At 42.9% G+C, this 18,659-nt stretch overlaps 1 protein-coding gene and 1 long non-coding RNA gene across 3 annotated transcripts; both read left to right on the top strand.

The window, feature by feature from the left end:
* Nucleotides 1-1,219: 1,219 nt before the first annotated feature.
* On the top strand, nucleotides 1,220-16,644 carry chp1 (calcineurin-like EF-hand protein 1). Of its 2 annotated transcripts, none has more exons than XM_076974563.1 (7): nucleotides 1,220-1,463; nucleotides 11,004-11,076; nucleotides 12,718-12,798; nucleotides 13,174-13,298; nucleotides 13,765-13,826; nucleotides 14,553-14,675; nucleotides 15,062-16,644. In XM_076974563.1, exons 1-7 carry the CDS (start codon nucleotides 1,304-1,306, stop codon nucleotides 15,113-15,115), a joined length of 678 nt encoding a protein of 225 aa, XP_076830678.1. In that variant the 5' UTR covers nucleotides 1,220-1,303; the 3' UTR covers nucleotides 15,116-16,644. The 2 variants fall into 2 exon arrangements, with proteins under 2 accessions (XP_076830678.1, XP_076830679.1); XM_076974564.1 differs by lacking the exon at nucleotides 1,220-1,463 and adding an exon at nucleotides 9,807-10,188.
* Nucleotides 3,011-6,128, top strand: LOC143476662 (uncharacterized). The gene is made up of 3 exons (XR_013121354.1): nucleotides 3,011-3,959; nucleotides 4,563-4,713; nucleotides 4,932-6,128. It is a non-coding gene; the product is annotated as an uncharacterized LOC143476662 (long non-coding RNA).
* Nucleotides 16,645-18,659: the final 2,015 nt, after the last annotated feature.

Genomic DNA, 18,659 nt, shown 5'->3' with positions numbered 1-18,659 from the left:
AAAATAAGATCACTTTTTAATTTATACCATTCGTTTAATAAAGAATCAAATTTTGCCGTTTTGAAAGAAAGATAATATATCAAAGATTTGACTTCATACTCAGCCAGCACATACAAGATGGAAGTTAGCGGTTACTAAGCAACAAATGTTCACCGCGTCAAGGGCTTTTGAAGTTGTAGTGAGCATGTGCACAGTGCTGTTTCGCTAATGTAAACTGGTTGTTTAAAATGTTCGTCATGTAAAAGCTCATACGATTTTTTATTATTTTATTCTTCTGTGAAAACACAAATTTCTGGTGTTTTTTTTTCTGTAAAATGGTTTATTAACTTTATTAACATAACTCTTTTCAAGATAGCTAGTAGTACCAAGTTAATAATTCATTTAAAAAATGTTTCGGATGTAGCCAGTTAATGGGCCTCTCCACAGTCTGATATCTGTATTTCCCTTTCTTTAATTTCCAGGAGAGCCTGGGACCCGACGACGTTCCAGGCGATCATCGCGTGGTCGACGTGGCTGACAATCCAGTGGAGCTGCGTCACCAGGCTTTTGTGACACAGCAGAGGGTAGACGGCATCCTTGCTCTCTGGGACAAACTGCCAGAGAGCGACAAAGGCAGTGCTGTCTGCCCGCCACGTCACAGAAACCGACTGGTGAAGGGACGGTTCAAAAGCAGCCTTTCCTAGACGTCTGTTGTCGCTGGCACAGAGAGTCTGAAGCGGTAGGCGAACCTTCAGTAATCCAGTACCTTTGGGATTTTCTAGTTTGGCTTGTATCCGTGTCACTGATTTCGGTCTGTGTCTGTCTGCAGCTGCTTCCTCGGACAAGGCAGCGGGCCTGCTCAGTGGCCCAGGGTGAGCCGCCTTGTCGAGGCCATTTGCCCCGGCGCTTTGTCGCCTTCACCCTGGCGGGCAGACCATCGCCGGCGTCAGGGTAAACAGGTGAGCTGCCATCATGAGGGACTACTGCATCAACAGGGGCGTAGTCCTGGGCAGCCCTGGCCTCGTGGCCTGGACCAGAATACAGCTCTTTGAGCTGAATCAGAGGATACTGACCCAGTGGTGAGTTTACCCACCTTTAAGTCTTTTTGGTTTGAAATTGATCTCATTTGACACTGTGAGCTATACAGGCTGATTACTCATAGGCTGTGTTGCATTTCTGTTACAGGTACAACGCCAGGAAGAAGAAGCAGGAACAGGACGTTCTGTGCCTGAGCGTTGGCCAGTCCAGCACTCCCACGGTGGAGAACCCCTCCCTCCCGCGATGAGCTAGCTCCCGGAGCGTCCCACGCACACCCACCAAGCCTATGACCAACATCAAGGCGGACGCTTCCGGACAGGCTTCCCAGCGCGTCTTAGGCCACCTTCCTCCGATCTCCGACGAGGCTCCAGCCATCCCTGTAACTTGGGTTATCTTGGACTGCACTGAGCTCAGGTGTCAGACACCATCATCACCACTCCTACAAAGTAAGATGTACTCCACAAACAAGTCTCACTGCACCATGAAGGGCCTAATTGGCATCACCCCACACGGTGCAGTGACATTTGTCTCCTCACTTTACGCTGGGTCAGTCAGTGACAAAGAGTTATTCAAACAGTCAGGATTGGCCAAGTTGCTCACAGAAGAAATGGCAGTGATGGTTGACAAGGGCTTCCTAATTACTGATTGTGTTAAGTGCAAAGTCTACTGCCCACCATTTTTGTCAAAGCAAAGTCAGATGCCTGCATACCAGGTATCTGAAACGCAATCCATAGCCCGTCTTAGTGTACGCGTAGAACGTGTAATAAGGAGAATCAAACAAAACAAGTTGTTTGATGGCATAATTTCCCTTTCCCACACAGTAAGCATTAACCAGTTATTTACAGTGGCATGCCTGTTGTCAAACTATCAAAACAAAGCACTAGTTAAGTCATGGGTTAAATAAAGCTTATTTTTATTAATCAAACAATAATTAATTACATATGAATAACTTGTAACATATTTACATTTGTAACTGTAAATAATTTTTTCATAAACATATTTCCAGGTTCTTTACATCAAAAACACAATGTGCTGTTTAACAAAAGCACAAATACTGTTAATGGTGGAGGCAGAAACACCCACAGGGACACAAGCAGCCTAACCAACAGACAGCAGCGCTACGGTATCTGGCTTCTGTTTATCAATTGTACTGCAGTTTAAACTTTGACTGCAACAACAATCAATGTGTTTAATATTTAAAACAACATACTAATGTTGGAGGCAACGTGCATACTTTTTTATTTATGAAATACAGTCAAATATTAAATATAAAAATAAACAAAATGTTAATTTGAATCATCTGCTGTGGTTCCTATGTGGTCCTGCTCTCTAAGTGTGCTGCACTGTCTTGGGCTTTGTGATGAGGTCAGAGATCTGCCCCACACTATATGCCATCTTAGAGACTGGACTTACCAAATACACCTACCAAAGAGCTTGGGGTGGAACAGCTCCAGCCCTTATACAGGTCAGAAGGGCCCATGACCGTGTAAGGGTAGGGGGAGCTGCAGAAGGACACCCAGGATTAAAAGAGAACTGGACATTAAATATACTTACCGGTAAAAGAGATTGACAATGGCCATCTGAACAAATCATTAAGACTGTATTATTTCTCGCTGCAGTGTATGATGTAAATTATTGTATTATTCCTCTGTATGACACACCTACCCTGTATATTGGTTTACAGGGTACCCACGGGTCCTTAAAAAGTCTTAAAATGTCTTAAATTTAGTTTTACATGTTCAAGGCCTAAAAATGTCTTTAAATGTCTGGAATTTTATGAGGGGAGGCATTAAATTATTATAAGTGTGTGTTGTTCAGTTGTTCTGGCGCGATGTGAACTTTGCCGAATCTAGCGCTAATGCAGAAAATAAGTCCAGGGTCCTAGTGCTAGATTCCTAGCGTTGGAGTATACGGCCTCAACAATATTCGTTCGCCACCCAACCCCCCCCCCCCCCCCCCCCCCCCCCCCCCCCCAGTCAACGATGTGGAACACACCTGCATCCCCAGTAATAGTATTATTTTTTCTTGTGAGAGGCATTAAAAAGGTCTTAAAAGTCATTGAATTTGAGATTTAAAAATGTGCAGATACCCTGGTTTAGCCCAGGGCGGGGCTCAGGGTATTTAAGTGTGGTGTAGGTTAGAAGGGGGACGCCATGGTAAGAGAATGTTAAGTGACCTGCTGACTGAAGTTAGTCCAGTAAGGTTGTGAGCTGTACAATTGCTGATTCACGTTTAGTAGACAGAGCTTACTCAATTGTTTTATACTTGGATTTTTCTCTTTTTACTTTCACTTTGTTTATTAATAAATTGAACACTAATTAACGCAATGGAGGTATCCTGTGCCCTTGATCTGATGAACCCCGTACTCTGTACCTGACCCTCGACACGCATAATTCCTGGCATTCTCGAGGAGTACTTTGTTCTCCAACGGGGAATGTTACGGGCTTAAGTAGCATTTAGAAATTTTATTTCTAGTCTTCCTCTCTTTCTCCCTTTCTCTCCTCCCCTCTCCTTTATTTCTGTCTCTGTTCTGATTTCCTCTTTCCGTATATCATAATAACCTATACAGTTCTTATGGTCTGTGTTCCCCCAACCCTAATCCTAACCTCAACCCCAACCCTAACCTCAACCCTAGCCATTAATTTTTACCAAACAACTTTATGTAGCTGCTATTCTGTTTGCAGTTGATGCTACCTGCTAAATTTATGAACTAGTATGTTATCTGAACGTAAATGAACGTAAATGTGGTGCAACATATACTTTTAATGACACCAGAGCCGTATAGAGAGAGAGTCGCAACATCTCCGTTCACTCGAATGGACCAGTTTTTTTTACAGCAATGGCGGATCGTGGAGCCTGTCAATAGTTCCCGGAAGTTAGCAGCAAATACTAGCAGCGCAGTCAAGCTGGAGGAGTGGACCATCTGTGATAAACTTTTACAGGTTAGTAGGCTACGCTTAAAAAATCTGATTGTGTATTATAAGGACATCAGAATCAAATTAACATGTGCATTAAAATGTGCATTAAAGCATTTTAGTGAATTATCCACCTCTTAACAAGCAGATTTAGGGAACTAAATCTATGCTAAGACAACGCGAATACGGTTAGCGAGATTTCACATTAATGACCGACAGCCTATTAATTGTAAATTCCTCTCTTAATGCCATTTCACCTAAACGTGATGTTTTTGTGGGGTAGCTAAGTATTGGTTAAATATAACATTTGAGTCTGATTGTAGAGTGTGTTGGGTCGAGGAGGTGAAATGAGGATATCCATTTTGGAGTACCAACTAACGTTTTATTTCCTTTTATTCATTTATCCTTTTATTTATTTTATTTTCCTTTTTATTTCGTTTTTTTTATTTTATTAACATATTTCCTCAGTTTTTGAAACTGCTGGATATAAAAGACATATACTATTTAGTGTAATTAAGTTTTAAATATTCTATCACTTAAAGAAATAATATAATTATTAGGAGTTCATATTTATTTTACCTGTGTCAACACTATAGCTGTGATCAGCAGCTATGGGCCCTGTCTTTACAGGTCCAGTGGTGCATCGTAGTGCAGGGGGCTTCCTCTTTCTGAGTGCGGGGCGATGCACAAAAATGGTGGGAACAGCATCTGCTCTCAGCCTAGTCTTGCCCTGTTTGCTTTTGATGAACTGGTCTGCCTCAAAATGTGCCTGCAGAGTGATGTGAGTTTACTCCTCACACATGACAACTCAATTTTGTCTACCCATATACATATCCCATAGCGGGTGAATACACAATATTAGAGAACACTTACTGGATACGTATACACTCATTACACGTATAAAAAACAACCAAAGATGTGCAACAAATTCAAATTCATATCACATCAATACTCATAATAATCATTTTCTCCTGTCTTTTTCTCCTCTCTCTCTTTAAGCCAAAGAACCATAGGGGATTCAATGGAGCCTGCAACTAGATAGCACCCTCACCCTGCACCCAAGTCTGTCTGGAGTCTTTGATTTTTTTTGTTCACTATTCTGTATTTGAATATATCAGGCATTAAGCTTACCAATAGTGTGTTTATTGTGAAAAGTGCAAATGCAGTGTTTGATGATTACCTCACATATATATTTGCTGTTGTAATATTTAGTGAGGGTAAGATTGCTCCTGCTTAGTTGAGCCAACCATTTTTTTCTCCTCTCAGTATCAGTGGGGAAACCAGAGCCGGAGTGGCTAATCGGGAGATTCGGGAGGATTCCCGATGGGCCGGCTCAAGTCAATCTCTAGTTTGGGCCGATTAGGAGGGAAAAATAATTTTGGGCCGGATTTTGACATGAATTTCCCGGGCTGAAAAAGTGGCCCACTCCGGCCCTGGGGGAAACTATACATTTTTGCTCCTTTCTCTGATCGATTGGAGCATCCCCATGCAGCACAGCAAACCATGGTGGACACTACACAAACAACACGGAGGAAAGGACACAGAAAAACTGCTTGACATGATATTCATATTTGAGATTATTAGAGATTTATTTAATGAATTAATTGCTGTAAATAAGTGTGTATTAAAAAGACAAGATATATATAATTTATCAATGTATTTGAATATGTCATATACTGTCTGGATGTAATGTTTTTTAATGTACCATTTTAAAGCATATTTCTGCACAATGAAGTCAAATAAAAATTTCCTTCTGTCAGAAAATGTACATTAGTCATTTAGATTACTTTTTTGTTCTTGTCACGTAGGGCTACGCCCCCCTCTCCCGTGTCGGTGTTGTTCCTTGCCCGGTTATACAGGGTTTTGACCCGTGCCTGTACAAACGACTTGGCCTATGAAATTCCCCTATTAAATTTCTCTCTTCTCAGCGTTTGTGTCCGCCTCCTCGCTCCGCATCGCGCTACGCGTTACAGTTCTTTTGATATGAGTTCAAATTTCTTTTTGCACTTTTTAATTAAGCAAATATTTTGTCTTTGTTGCTTATTAAGGACATGTTAATGCATTTATATGCAGAAAATAGATGTATGTTGGTGCAATAAACATACAGATCTGAATTCATTAAAAATGTGTTCTTATTGAGAATAATTTGTAGTGTCTTTCATATCCAATTATTTGAAGTGCGTAGTCATGCGGCCCTCCAATAATAGTGCTGAAAAATGTTGGCCCTCTTTATCATGGAAGTTGCCCATCCCTGATATATACTATGGGGTGCTACATCCATATACACTATGGGTGCTACATCCATATCTACTATGGGTGCTACATCCGTATCCACTATGGGTGCTACATCCATATACACTATGGGCGCTACATCCATATACACTATGGGGCGCTACATCCATATACACTATGGGCGCTACATCCATATACACTATGGGCGCTACATCCATATCCACTATGGGCGCTACATCCATATCCACTATGGGCGCTACATCCATATCCACTATGGGTGCTGTTGGGATTTGCATTTTGATCCCTTCATATATTGTTTGCATTGCAGTGTTGATCAAGCAGCTTATCATGATCCATATATGGTTTGACCAGTCTTAAGGTATTAATCGGACTTCTAGTGTTGATCACTTTATGTTTTGCTTACAGTATAGTATTAATCAAATAGCTAATTATCAAGTGTGTCTGAGAAAAGGCCTGTATGCTCTGTCCCATATTCCAAGTGCCTGTCGTTTTCTAAAAGAACAGGATGCTTAAGAAGAAGAATAAGAATGTATATCAGTTTGACAGGACCAGGAAGCGAAGGCCTCTCTCCCACTCTTAGTAAGGAAACATCTGTATGTTTAACGTATGTGATCTACGTGCAACTCCTATGTATGGAACCACTATTAAGTCTGTGAAAATCATAATTGGCAAAAGTCATTGTAAGATTTAGGGAAAAAACAAGATGAGCTCAGCGGATTGTGAATGTCTTAGACAATCAGCCTTTGTCTAACAGGCTAGGTTAGGAAAAGTCCAAAAGAAACGGGGGGGCTTATACCCAGGCCACACTATATAGAACAGGAGGAAAATGTGTCAGGCAGAGACCTGCGCACAGAGCCATAGGGTAGAGTAGATAGGCTTGTGTGTGTTCTCTCCAGAGCGCTCTGTATTTTTGTATACATTTAATAAAAGGATAAAGACAAGACTGGTAATGTTTTCTCTTGCAATCAACGAGCATGCTGTGCTAGGTGAAAGAGGATCAAAGCACGACTGCTACATCCATATCTACTATGGGCGCTACATCCATATCTACTATGGGCGCTACATCCATATCTACTATGGGTGCTACATCCATATCCACTATGGGTGCTACATCCATATCCACTATGGGTGCTACATCCATATCCACTATGGGCGCTACATCCATATCTACTATGGGTGCTACATCCATATCCACTATGGGTGCTACATCCATATACACTATGGGCGCTACATCCATATCTACTATGGGTGCTACATCCATATCTACTATGGGTGCTACATCCATATCTACTATGGGCGCTACATCCATATCTACTATGGGCGCTACATCCATATACACTATGGGGTGCTACATCCATATACACTATGGGGCGCTACATCCATATCCACTATGGGTGCTACATCCATATCTACTATGGGTGCTACATCCATATCTACTATGGGCGCTACATCCATATACACTATGGGTGCTACATCCATATCCACTATGGGCGCTACATCCATATACACTATGGGGCGCTACATCCATATCTACTATGGGCGCTACATCCATATCTACTATGGGCGCTACATCCATATCTACTATGGGCGCTACATCCATATCTACTATGGGCGCTACATCCATATACACTATGGGTGCTACATCCATATACACTATGGGTGCTACATCCATATACACTATGGGTGCTACATCCATATCTACTATGGGCGCTACATCCATATACACTATGGGCGCTACATCCATATACACTATGGGTGCTACATCCATATACACTATGGGTGCTACATCCATATACACTATGGGGCGCTATATCCACTGGCTTTAGGAAGGCAATGTTTGTTTTTCCACCACCAATATTTGCATGTTTGCATGTTTCGATCAAGGTCTCCCAGATCCAGCACAGATCCAATGTCTGATTTGCACTTGAGGACTGATGTAGAGGACCACGGTTGTGTGGACGTCCCACACATGGACACTGGACCCACAGTGCTGGCTGCACTTAGGCTTATTTGTATCCCAGGTCCATTGGGGTGACCCAGACAGCGTGGAAGCCAAAATTACAGTGGCAAAAAAGATTTTTCCAGATGATTATTGCACTATTTTTACAGGTCATTTAAGAATAGTGTAGTATGTGTACATGTGTGTAATAACTCTCCAGCTCTGAGTGTGGTGTCATGCTAAATACAGCATAATTATGTGATATGATAACTGCAACATATCTGGATATCTGACAATGCAAGAAAAGTACAATATTCAAGCATTCCATTCTTCACATATTTGGTATGTTTCTATCTATCTATCTATCTATCTATCTATCTCTCTCTCTCTCCTCTCTCTCTCTTTGTGTGTTTGTATAAGAGAGATAGAGATCTTATGTTCACACAAAAGTAATTACATTATCAGTCTCTATTTGCCATATTTGGTTTAAGGGTGTTTTCATTCTGCTGGTGTGTGTTGCAGTGTGGGTGTGACCAAATAGATGAGAGATGATACAGCAATAAGCTCTGTTGTAAATCAGTGTTTGTTCAGATATATGATGCCAATCAGAGAGCACGTTCGGCTCAATTTTTTGCTCATGTGTCTTTACTGGCTCTCCCCCTATCAAACCAGTTCTGCTCTTCCTCCGGCCTGATTGTCATATGAACTGACTCTTAGGACAGGAGAGATTTTCTGCAATCAAGCAAGTAGGTTAACCAAGCCTAAAAACCACCACACCCCTCACCTACCAGAGGGAGGAGGGGGAGGAAGAGGGGGGAAATGATGGGGAGTAGTAATGTCAGCAGTGTGTGTGTGTGTGTGTGTTACATCCCTACACATTTCTGGCTGTTGACTGACTGAAGGTGGGGACCACAGTACATTAAGCTTTGATACATTCTAGTTAAAACTTTAATGAACATATTCACCAAGGCCAGGCTTAAATCTGTGAATTACTTTCAATGTCTTAAAGCTGTAATTTCTCATGAGCAGGATTTGGAAGAGTCACACGTAGTATAAAATTAAATCAAACGGCATCATTGAGTAATGTTTTTCCAGAAATGTCCTTCACTGGTTAAAACTAAACTCCTTTTCGTTGCTATTATCGTCTTTAAAACTAAACTCCTTTTCTTCGCTATTATCGTCGCTGAAGCCAATGTTACTGCAGCTTAAGTCACCACACGTAACACTCAAATGGGTGGTGAACGTAACACTCGTCTGAAAATAAATTCTCCGGTTTAAAATATAGTCTCCCGTTAAAATTTTTTTGGCATTTGGGTCCGTATCCAGTTAATCAGGAATGTGATTGGGTCCGGACAGGACGGCGTTCGGGTCCGGATCCGGACCGCGGTCCGCCATTTGGTGATACCTGGCCTAGGTCATTATATGCAAAAGTGTTGAACATGTCATAATCTCTAAGAATTTTGTATGTGAAGTATGTGCTTTTGCAGGTATTTCGTTGAGTTTTGCTGTTTGCACTAACTGTTTTGAGAAATGCACTAGTTGTGATGCCAATGTAAATCATGATGTGAGAAATGAACCGAATCGATTGAGAAAAAACTATTTGAACGCGGGCAAAACGGATCTCTGCCATATATGTAATGCTACAGCGCCCACGTCACACGGGAAACGCCCAGCGAGTGACTTCACACACGCCCCTCTCCCTCCGCCTGACGTTGGTTCCTGGCAGAGTATTTTAAATCTCTCACAGAACTATCGGGCTCGTAGATTAAGTGTCTAGCGCGACTCGATTAATGTACAGGACGAGTAGTTGTCAGGTATTTTGTAAGGTCCTAATCAAGATATATTTAGGAAACACGTCTGTGTTTTACTTACAACGTGTACCACAACTCTCCACTACCTTAGCCAGCCAGCTAACCAGACAGCTGTAACTTCGCGTGAGACCGTTAGCCAGCTCGCGAGCACACGAGCGCTCGTGTGTGGAGCTCCGGCGCGAGAACATGGGCTCCCGCGCGTCGTCGCTGCTGAGGGAGGAAGACATCGAGGAGATTAAAAAGGAAACGGGGTGTAAGTCCTCAGCCGTGGTTGCTCTTTTCTTCGTACTTACCGCCATTCGTCGTGAGACGACGTTAAAGTCAGGCCAGCGAGCGTGTCGACGTTGGCTCCGAGGCAGTGTGTGTGTTAACGCCGACGGTGTCCAGCCGGCTAGCTGCTCAGCTAGCGAGGTTTGTCGTGAGCGGTCCTCACACACACACACACACACACACGGACCCCGCTCCTCTGGCAGGCTGCGACGCACATTAGCTAACCTAGCTAGCTGTGTGTCCCTGGAGGAAGCAGTTTGCCGAGTCACTGTTATCTCTGATTCCTTAGAACAGCTGTGAAGTGTCATTCTGTGACCGTAGGTATCGAGCTAGCTAGTTTCCTGACTGCACTGTGTAGCTATCTGGATACAGGTTTAGACCTTCTAGACCTGGTCGTGTATGTCTGTCAGCCCTTCTTTATCGCTAGCCCGTCATCTGGCTAAGTCGTGTCAAGGACGTCTTTCCTAATGCTGTTATATTCATGTTTCTCGCGTGATTGTGGTGGTTTTGCGCTGCACTTCCTTGTCTGGCGTTTCGTGGACTGTATTCCCCTTATTGCCACATAAGGGGCAAGTAAACCCTAGACCAGCCTGCTGGTGAGCCCTAGACCAGCCTGCTGGTGAGCCCTAAAAATTGTGGAGTTGTTTGTGTGTCTGGTTTATTTTACATCATTTCTTTTACTTCATGTATGTTTTACTCTGATCATATTAGCTATTAACATATATTTTTCCATAAACTAAGATTCAAGGAATGCTTCTTCTGTTTTTTTTGTAAAAGTGTCTTCTTGTCTGTCTGCAGTTTCCCACAGCCAGATCACTCGCCTCTACAGCAGATTCCACAGTCTGGACAAAGGAGAGAATGGTGCTCTCAGGTATACACACGCACTGCCGTCACTTTGCTGTGATGCACGACTGTGTGATTTTGCGGTGTGATTGTGTACACTTGTCTTGGTACACCTGAATGTAGTAAAGCACATAATATATTTACAAGCTTGTTCATGATTATCCTGAAAGTTTTTGTTTAACTGTCTTGTGTCCAGTAAGTTAATGTGTTTGAGAACCACTCATCTACTTAAGAAACCAATGAAAAACTGAGAGCTTAGTAGCAATTATAGGCTTGATATTCTGGCCCATACATAACAGCTAACTAGTGTGAGGCAGCCTTCACGTAATGTCTGCTAGTGCTGCTGCAGCAGACCTGTCTGTAAAAGGTGTCATTTTCCACACACACGGGAAGGCAGGCTCATGCACTGATGTGTCTGAGACGAGTTCCACCAGTGCTGGCGTCTTGTCCTGAGTGTTTCCAGCACGGTTAGACTGAGTTTGCTACAGTCTCTCAGTATGTCTATAAACTGACCTCTGTATAGCTTGGATTATCCTATTGAGTCATTTTTTATGTCATTTTAACTGCATTTCATGGGGAAACATCAGTACAATGTGTTAAGCATACATGTGAAAGAGAATTTGCCCACAGCACTTGTGATCAACAGCTAACGCCCAGTGGTGTTGGTCACATGGTGGTCACCCCTCCTTGGTCTGCCTCTTGTAGGTCAGTGCTGGCACAAACTTGTTAGTCAAAGTTTGGGCAGCTGCGTTTAATCCCTTATCACAGCTCGTACACAAACAATAGCTAACGAGTGTATATGAGTGGAAACAGCCAGGTCCCAGAACAGTGCTACTTCACTTCCCAAAGCCCCAGCACATTAAAGACAGGTCCCAGAACAGTGCTGCTTCACTTCCCAAAGCCCCAGCACATTAAAGACAGGTCCCAGAACAGTGCTGCTTCACCCCCCCCCCCCCCCCGTTTCTACCACTCTGCCTCACTTGCATTGTACACACAGAATTCACAATGGAGAAAATCAAACCGTTTGCAATAAAGATGCAGATGCTGTTTGAGGTTCGTTTGAGACCTGCCTGAATATGTTTTGCCCCCGAGTTGCCATAGTCGGTAGTGTTCTCATTTATCTCCACATGAGAGCCAGTATTGTAATGTATTGGTGTAGGCACTGTAGTCTGTATCCTGAATTAAATCTTTTCGTGCTTTTGTTTTTACTGTACAAACTCTTTAGTTAGTAATTGCCACTATTGATCCTGGTGATGTATTTATGTGGCTGACATGCTGACACATAGACTATGCAGGCTGGTAAATGTTGTTTTGGGTGAAAACATAAGCCTGTGATTCAGCCTGTTTGTCATGGCATGACTGGGACTAGAGTGCTACTTGTGTTGTTTCAACAGCAGTCCGTCTGCTGCTCCATGTCCTTGCGTGAGTGTGCAGGAATGACACTGTTCTCTGTCTAAGTCTCTTATTTGATCTGAAGGTGACTTGGACAGTCATTAGTTGTCATAACATAGCCTGGGTGAGCACACACCCACTCTTAGTCAGTTACTGCTTAGCAAGGCCATGATGAATGTTGCACTGAAAATGAATATGAATGAAAAAAAAAACGAACACTTCAAAGTGTCTTCTGTAAAATATTCCATGTAATCTCTTTCTCTTTTAACCTACTCAGCCGTGAAGACTTCCAGAGGATTCCAGAGCTAGCTATCAACCCTCTTGGTGATCGGATAATCAATGCCTTCTTCTGTGAGGGGTGAGTAGGGTCCAGATATCACAATACTCAATTAAAATGTATTCTTATCCTTAAACTGAATGCCAAAAAGTCTGTTAAAAGGGGCACTTGTGAAATAATTGCTGTTTTCTTATGGTTCTGGTCTCCTTTGGTGAGAGCAAGTGTTCTGTATTTCCGCTGGCGTCCAGCAGAAAAGCAGAGGCAATGCTGTATTATCCAGACGATTGGCTGTAAATGTCGTAGAAAATGACTTGTTCTTCCAGCACAGCTGAGTGCTTGGGAAGGTTATCCAGCAGTCATGTGTGCGTCAGGCCCAGCCCAGTGAGCTAACTCCGTTTGTTTAGAAGTGGTAGCCCTCACGACGTGTCTCACGCATGTCTCACCCCTGTCTCACAGAGAGGATCAGGTGAACTTCAGAGGGTTCATGAGAACACTGGCACACTTCCGGCCCATAGAAGATAATGAGAGGAATAAGGACAGCGCCTCAGAGCCACTCAACAGCAGGAATAACAAACTACTCTGTGAGTCTGCTTCCTTCCTGCTGCACCTGCAGCATCTAGTTTTTTAAAGGACGGGTTAGTCTTTATATTCTCATTTTAAGTGTTTTTACACTGACCGCTTCATGTGTATTTTGATATGGTACCAAAGTGCAAAGCGCCAGCATTCCTGCCCCGACTGTCACGCACAGCCGCTAACTTTAGCATCTGTGGTTAGTGTTGGGCCTGAATATCCGGAGCAGAAAAGAATCGTACACATGCTGAACCTCAAGTTCTCTACTCAAAACAGTCTTTGAGGTTTGGGGTAAGGGTAGCTTTAGAGTTGGTTAGGGCTAGGGGGTTAGGGTATAGGGTTGTAGGGTGTTATAGGGGTGTAGGGTGTTGGGTTTTAGTGTTTATGGTTAGGTTTAGGGGTTATGGTTTATGCTAGTCATATACACTGAGCTCAGGCTTTACTGTATTGGTCATTCATCTGTTTTTCCTCTTTCAGTCGCTTTCCGTCTGTATGATCTGGACAGAGATGATAAGATCTCCAGAGATGAGCTCCTGCAGGTGGGCAGTGTTCCTGAGGTCTCTGTCTAGCCACACGTCTCCAGCTGACGTGAAGAGTTGTCCAGTCTTGCACTGTTGGCCTGCGTGTATTCTCTCCTTCCTCATGTTGTCTGTGACACAGACACACAACCTTCTTTGTCTGAGGCACCTCTCCCTGTCACCTGAAACCAACCTTTCCGTAGGGTGCAGTGAGCATTAAGTCTACTTTAGATTACACTCAGACATACCCTTTTCTTTCCTTTTTCCACTGAGGTCACACGGGTTGCAAGACATCAATAATTTCATTCAGAAATACACAGACACTGTACATGAGTTGAAGATCGTGAGCTTGAATGTGTTCAGGCTTGTTGTCAGTATAAATGACTACTTGCCATTGTCAACCATCAGTTGAGCTTTTCAACGAATGCCACACACATGCATTCCCATGTCACATTAAAGAAAGATTGCTGTGAATATGGTCTTAAAAGCACATGTCTGCACTAGTGGAATATGAACCTTGCATCCCTTCATCTTGAAGTACCTTCTAGATTTGTTTTACTGCTAAGGTGAAGAGTCCTCCTTTGTAAAGTGGAAAACACTTCACTCTCAGCCACTGTTCACACCAACATGACACCCTGTTGGTGTTTTCAGAAGTTAGTGGTTGGTTTAAGAAAGCATGTACCCTTGGGAAATAGGGCTTATGGCTATGTGTGTTTCTGTGTGAAAACTCAGCAATTGTATGTGTAGGTTCTGCGCATGATGGTTGGGGTGAATATCTCTGACGAGCAGCTGGGCAGCATTGCAGACAGGACCATCCAGGAGGCAGACACAAATGGAGACATGTCCATCTCCTTCAGCGAGTTCATCAAGGTAATGTGGCCACACCTGCGCACACCTGAGCTCCCCAGTGTGACGTGCCTACTCGGCATGAAGGTAATCGATACAGACCAAAACAATCCAGTTATTCAGGATTTGTTTTATTTGATTTATTTCTTACACAAGTTTGGTGTGTGGGTCATCAGGTTAGTGGGCGTGTCTCCCGATACACATGGTGTGTTAAACTTCACACGGCACAGTTCACCCACTTTACTCATAACATTTTCAGAATGATTGTACAAACATAATAAAAATAAAATATCAGTAGGCATTCACAGCCTGTCATGGCATTCAGGCCAGCCGTGGTTTAAAGAGAATGAAGTGATCTGTCCTCGGCTGTGTACACTGATCAGCTGTCTTCTCTGTCCCTCTCATTTAAGGTGCTGGAGAAGGTGGATGTTGAACAAAAGATGAGCATTCGATTTTTGCACTGAAACGTCACCCACTGCCTACAACTGCACTGCAGATCTGAACTCTGATTGGAGACCATCCACGCCAATATTATCGAGACCCACCCCTTCATGGTCCCTGCATTTCAGGCTCCCCAGTCTGCTCCGCCCACATGTGCAGTAGATGTAACTGCTTCCTCCTCCCTCACTGATCTGTGCTCTGCGCATCATCGTTGCTGTTCTCTGTAATCATACTTAATTTGGTCCATTCCTGCTTTAGTGCTCTAGTTCTGTGGAATAAAATGTAGTCGGTGTATGTTGCAGTGATGGAACTGTTTTGAAGATATGAGCTATCATTGTGGGTTTAATGAGGAAAGGGAACACCTTCAAGGCCAAAGCCACCCCTTTGAAGATAAGAGTGTTCTGTCTTCTGTCCATATTGTGATGAGTCATCAAATGAAGCTTGTGCTCCATTTCCACCAGCAGTGAGAGAGCAGGGGCAGCAGGGGGCATTGTGCTACATGAGCCCTGGTCGTCACACCATGCTGGGGGTTTCCCCCCTTTCCTGTTACCATGGCCTCTATCTTTTAGTAGCTCTGGGCAGGAGACTGAGGTATTTACCCTGGCCCTTCTCAGCCCTGGATGTCCAGTTTGGGCAACAGCGGTTTGCGTTCGTCTTCATGCCAAGCGTCTGGAGAGGCGAAGGTCTACAAAGGAGGCCATCCAAGTAATGAGAAGAAGAGTTTGTATGCTCTCTTCCTTACAAATAATGTAAAATCTCTGAAGTCCTCTCCAACTCCTATACATTTTAGGGTGTCAGATTTTAGATCATTCCAAAACTTTCTCCCTAGTTTTTGGACCTGTTTTTGAACTCCACATGATCAGGGGACCTTCACAGTTAATCTGATGATTTAAATCTCTTGTTTCGTCTCAGGTTGTATAGCTTGTGCATTAACAGTGATTTGTTCAAATTTAACTTTATCTGCTGAGTCTGACCAAGTGGCTGATCAGTTAGAGAAGGAGACTAGACCCTCTAGTTAATCGTTTTAATGTCTTCACTGTAGGGGAAAAAAATTGATGCCAAAGTGCTGGATTCTCAAGGCTTTGAGAGCTCGTCAACACCAAGACTTGTAGTTTCTAGAACAATGTCGGTGGCTGGAGTAGGAAGAAGGTCAAAAGGTCACCTTAATCACATACCAGCAGACTAGTTTGGCATGCACGTCTGCCTGGTGTAAGGACGGCCCACAGTGATGTCATCAAGCACAACTTGGACACCACTGATATTATCTGTGACCGCACATACACTGTCAGTCCAGCCACTCCTTAGTAATCCAGGGTTCTTCAGATGAAGTCAGCAAGCTTTGCTGTCTCTATGTAGATCTGTATGATGATGGACACCTAGACTTCTCTTGTGGGGATGAAGAGAAATGAACTCTTCAGCAGCACTGGACTCTTTCTGGAAATCAGTTTTATTACTCAGTGTGATTATCAGCCATGTACTATATGATAAGTAAGAATATTCTGGGGAATGTGGTCTGTGATTTTGATCAAATAAACATGTTCCCTTAAAAGTCCCAAATTCATTTGTTGTTATTTTGGTTCACTAAATGAAGATAAAAGTTTTAAAAGTAATTAAACTATAGTTCAGTCACTCTTGAGTGCCCCCGTTAAGTCTAACCCAGTCATGCTGAATGGCACAACTTGTGTGGGTCATTGTTAGTATTGGTCAACTCATGTATTATTGTTTACATTCATAAATCTTACTTGGTTATACTGTTTGGTTGGTACCAAATCTAATGCATATGTAAAAAGTCTAGTTCAGCAACATGACACGGTAAGCGTTCGTGACATCAGATGCGTTTTTTGTGGACAGACAAGGGAACGTTTCCGTGAGTTCGAGCTGAGGTTTGTGCCCTGTTCTCAGCTTACAGCAGTTAGCGTTGATTTGTATAGCGCTTTTCACAACAGGTGTCATCACAAAGCAGCATTTCAGAAATCACTATGTAAACCAGCTCCAGACCCCTAATCAACAGGTCAGACTTTGTAAATGAGTCTCATATAAGCATTAGATAAATGTGACCAATCTACAACCTTGTAATTACGAGTCACACGACACCAGGGAGGGACAACTACACAACTGGGCACATTCTGGACATGTCCACTGTGAGGTAGACACACTTTTGGACACATTCTGGACATGTCCACTGTAAGCACTCACTTCTGTTGCCAGCTATTTGGACATTAATGGCTGTGTGTTGAGTTATTTTCAGAAGACAGTAGGCCTATATACAACAAAAGTAAAACATGTATTGTTATCAAACCTGATAAAAGTGCAGCTTTTATATTTGATAGGAGAAAAGACCTTTACAAGAAGGAAGTAGCTTTCTGACACTTATGTTAGCGGAACATGTCTGATATCACCACTGTTTTCTATTCAGGCCACTATTAATCATGCCATTTCAGCAGGAGACGCTGAATAATCTTATTGTAGATAATCATCACTGTAGATCATTCACGTTGTAGCCGTTTCTATCATCTATCTAAAATTCATAAGGAAAATAATCCTGGATGTCCCATTGTATCTGCTCCTTCTTACCCAACAGGAATTGTATCCCAGTTTCTGGATGACGTTTTGCCACTAACTGTTCAGTCTTTACCAGAGGTGGGGACTCGAGTCACATGACTTGGACTCGAGTCAGACTCGAGTCATTAATATTAAGACTTTTGACTTGACTTGAAAAAATATTCAGAGACTTAGACTTGACTTGGACTTTTACACCAATAACTTGGGACTTGAATTGGACTTGAACCTGTTTACTTGCAAAGACTTGATTTTTTTACCCCAAATCTAAATTTTAAAACGCATATTAATATTTATAAAGTGCGCCCCATTAATTTCATTTCCGTCCTTCTGACGCAGACCAGTCCTCTGCTTTTCCACACTCTGTACGTGTGTGTGTGCATGAGCTGCAGCACAACCAATCAAATGGGGGGTTGGCGAACGTAAATTTTTACCGGGCGGGGAGAAAAATGGACACAAATTAAGTATTATATCGCGATCGATCGATCGCCAGTGGTTGGTGCCAGAGCGAACTATAACTCATTGAATCATAGATGTTGATCAGAGGTAAATAAACTAGATTTTTTTCCGGCGTGAGAAATCGGATGTGTGGCGTGAGAGCGTGTGAAGACGGTCAAATGCGTGTGTCTCACGCTCAATGCGTGAGAGTTGGCCACCCTGGGTTCTGTATCTGAACTCGGGGAAGAGAGCCTCTCTCTGTCACCATCATAATATCCAGTTCTATCTCAGCATGGATTGTGTATTTGAAGACATCTACGTCGAGAAAAAAATATATTGACAGAAGTGGAGCGAGTTTTCAGCTATGGGGACATCATTCATCGTGCACAAATGACATACAGACTTTTGGCCAGCAAATGCAATGCAGAATAGTTTACTGAAATATCTAAAGTTGCAGATTCCTGTTAATTGCTCAGTTCTTATATTTGTTTGTCTTGTGTCACTCACACATGTTCTCCAAGAAACCAGATAAGAGAAGAGAGGGAAAATGCTGTTATGGTTCTTTGTATT

The sequence above is a fragment of the Brachyhypopomus gauderio genome, chromosome 15 (assembly GCF_052324685.1).
Source record: "Brachyhypopomus gauderio isolate BG-103 chromosome 15, BGAUD_0.2, whole genome shotgun sequence".
NCBI classification, from domain to species: Eukaryota; Metazoa; Chordata; class Actinopteri; order Gymnotiformes; family Hypopomidae; genus Brachyhypopomus; species Brachyhypopomus gauderio.
This window is presented reverse-complemented; position numbering and strand designations above follow the sequence as displayed.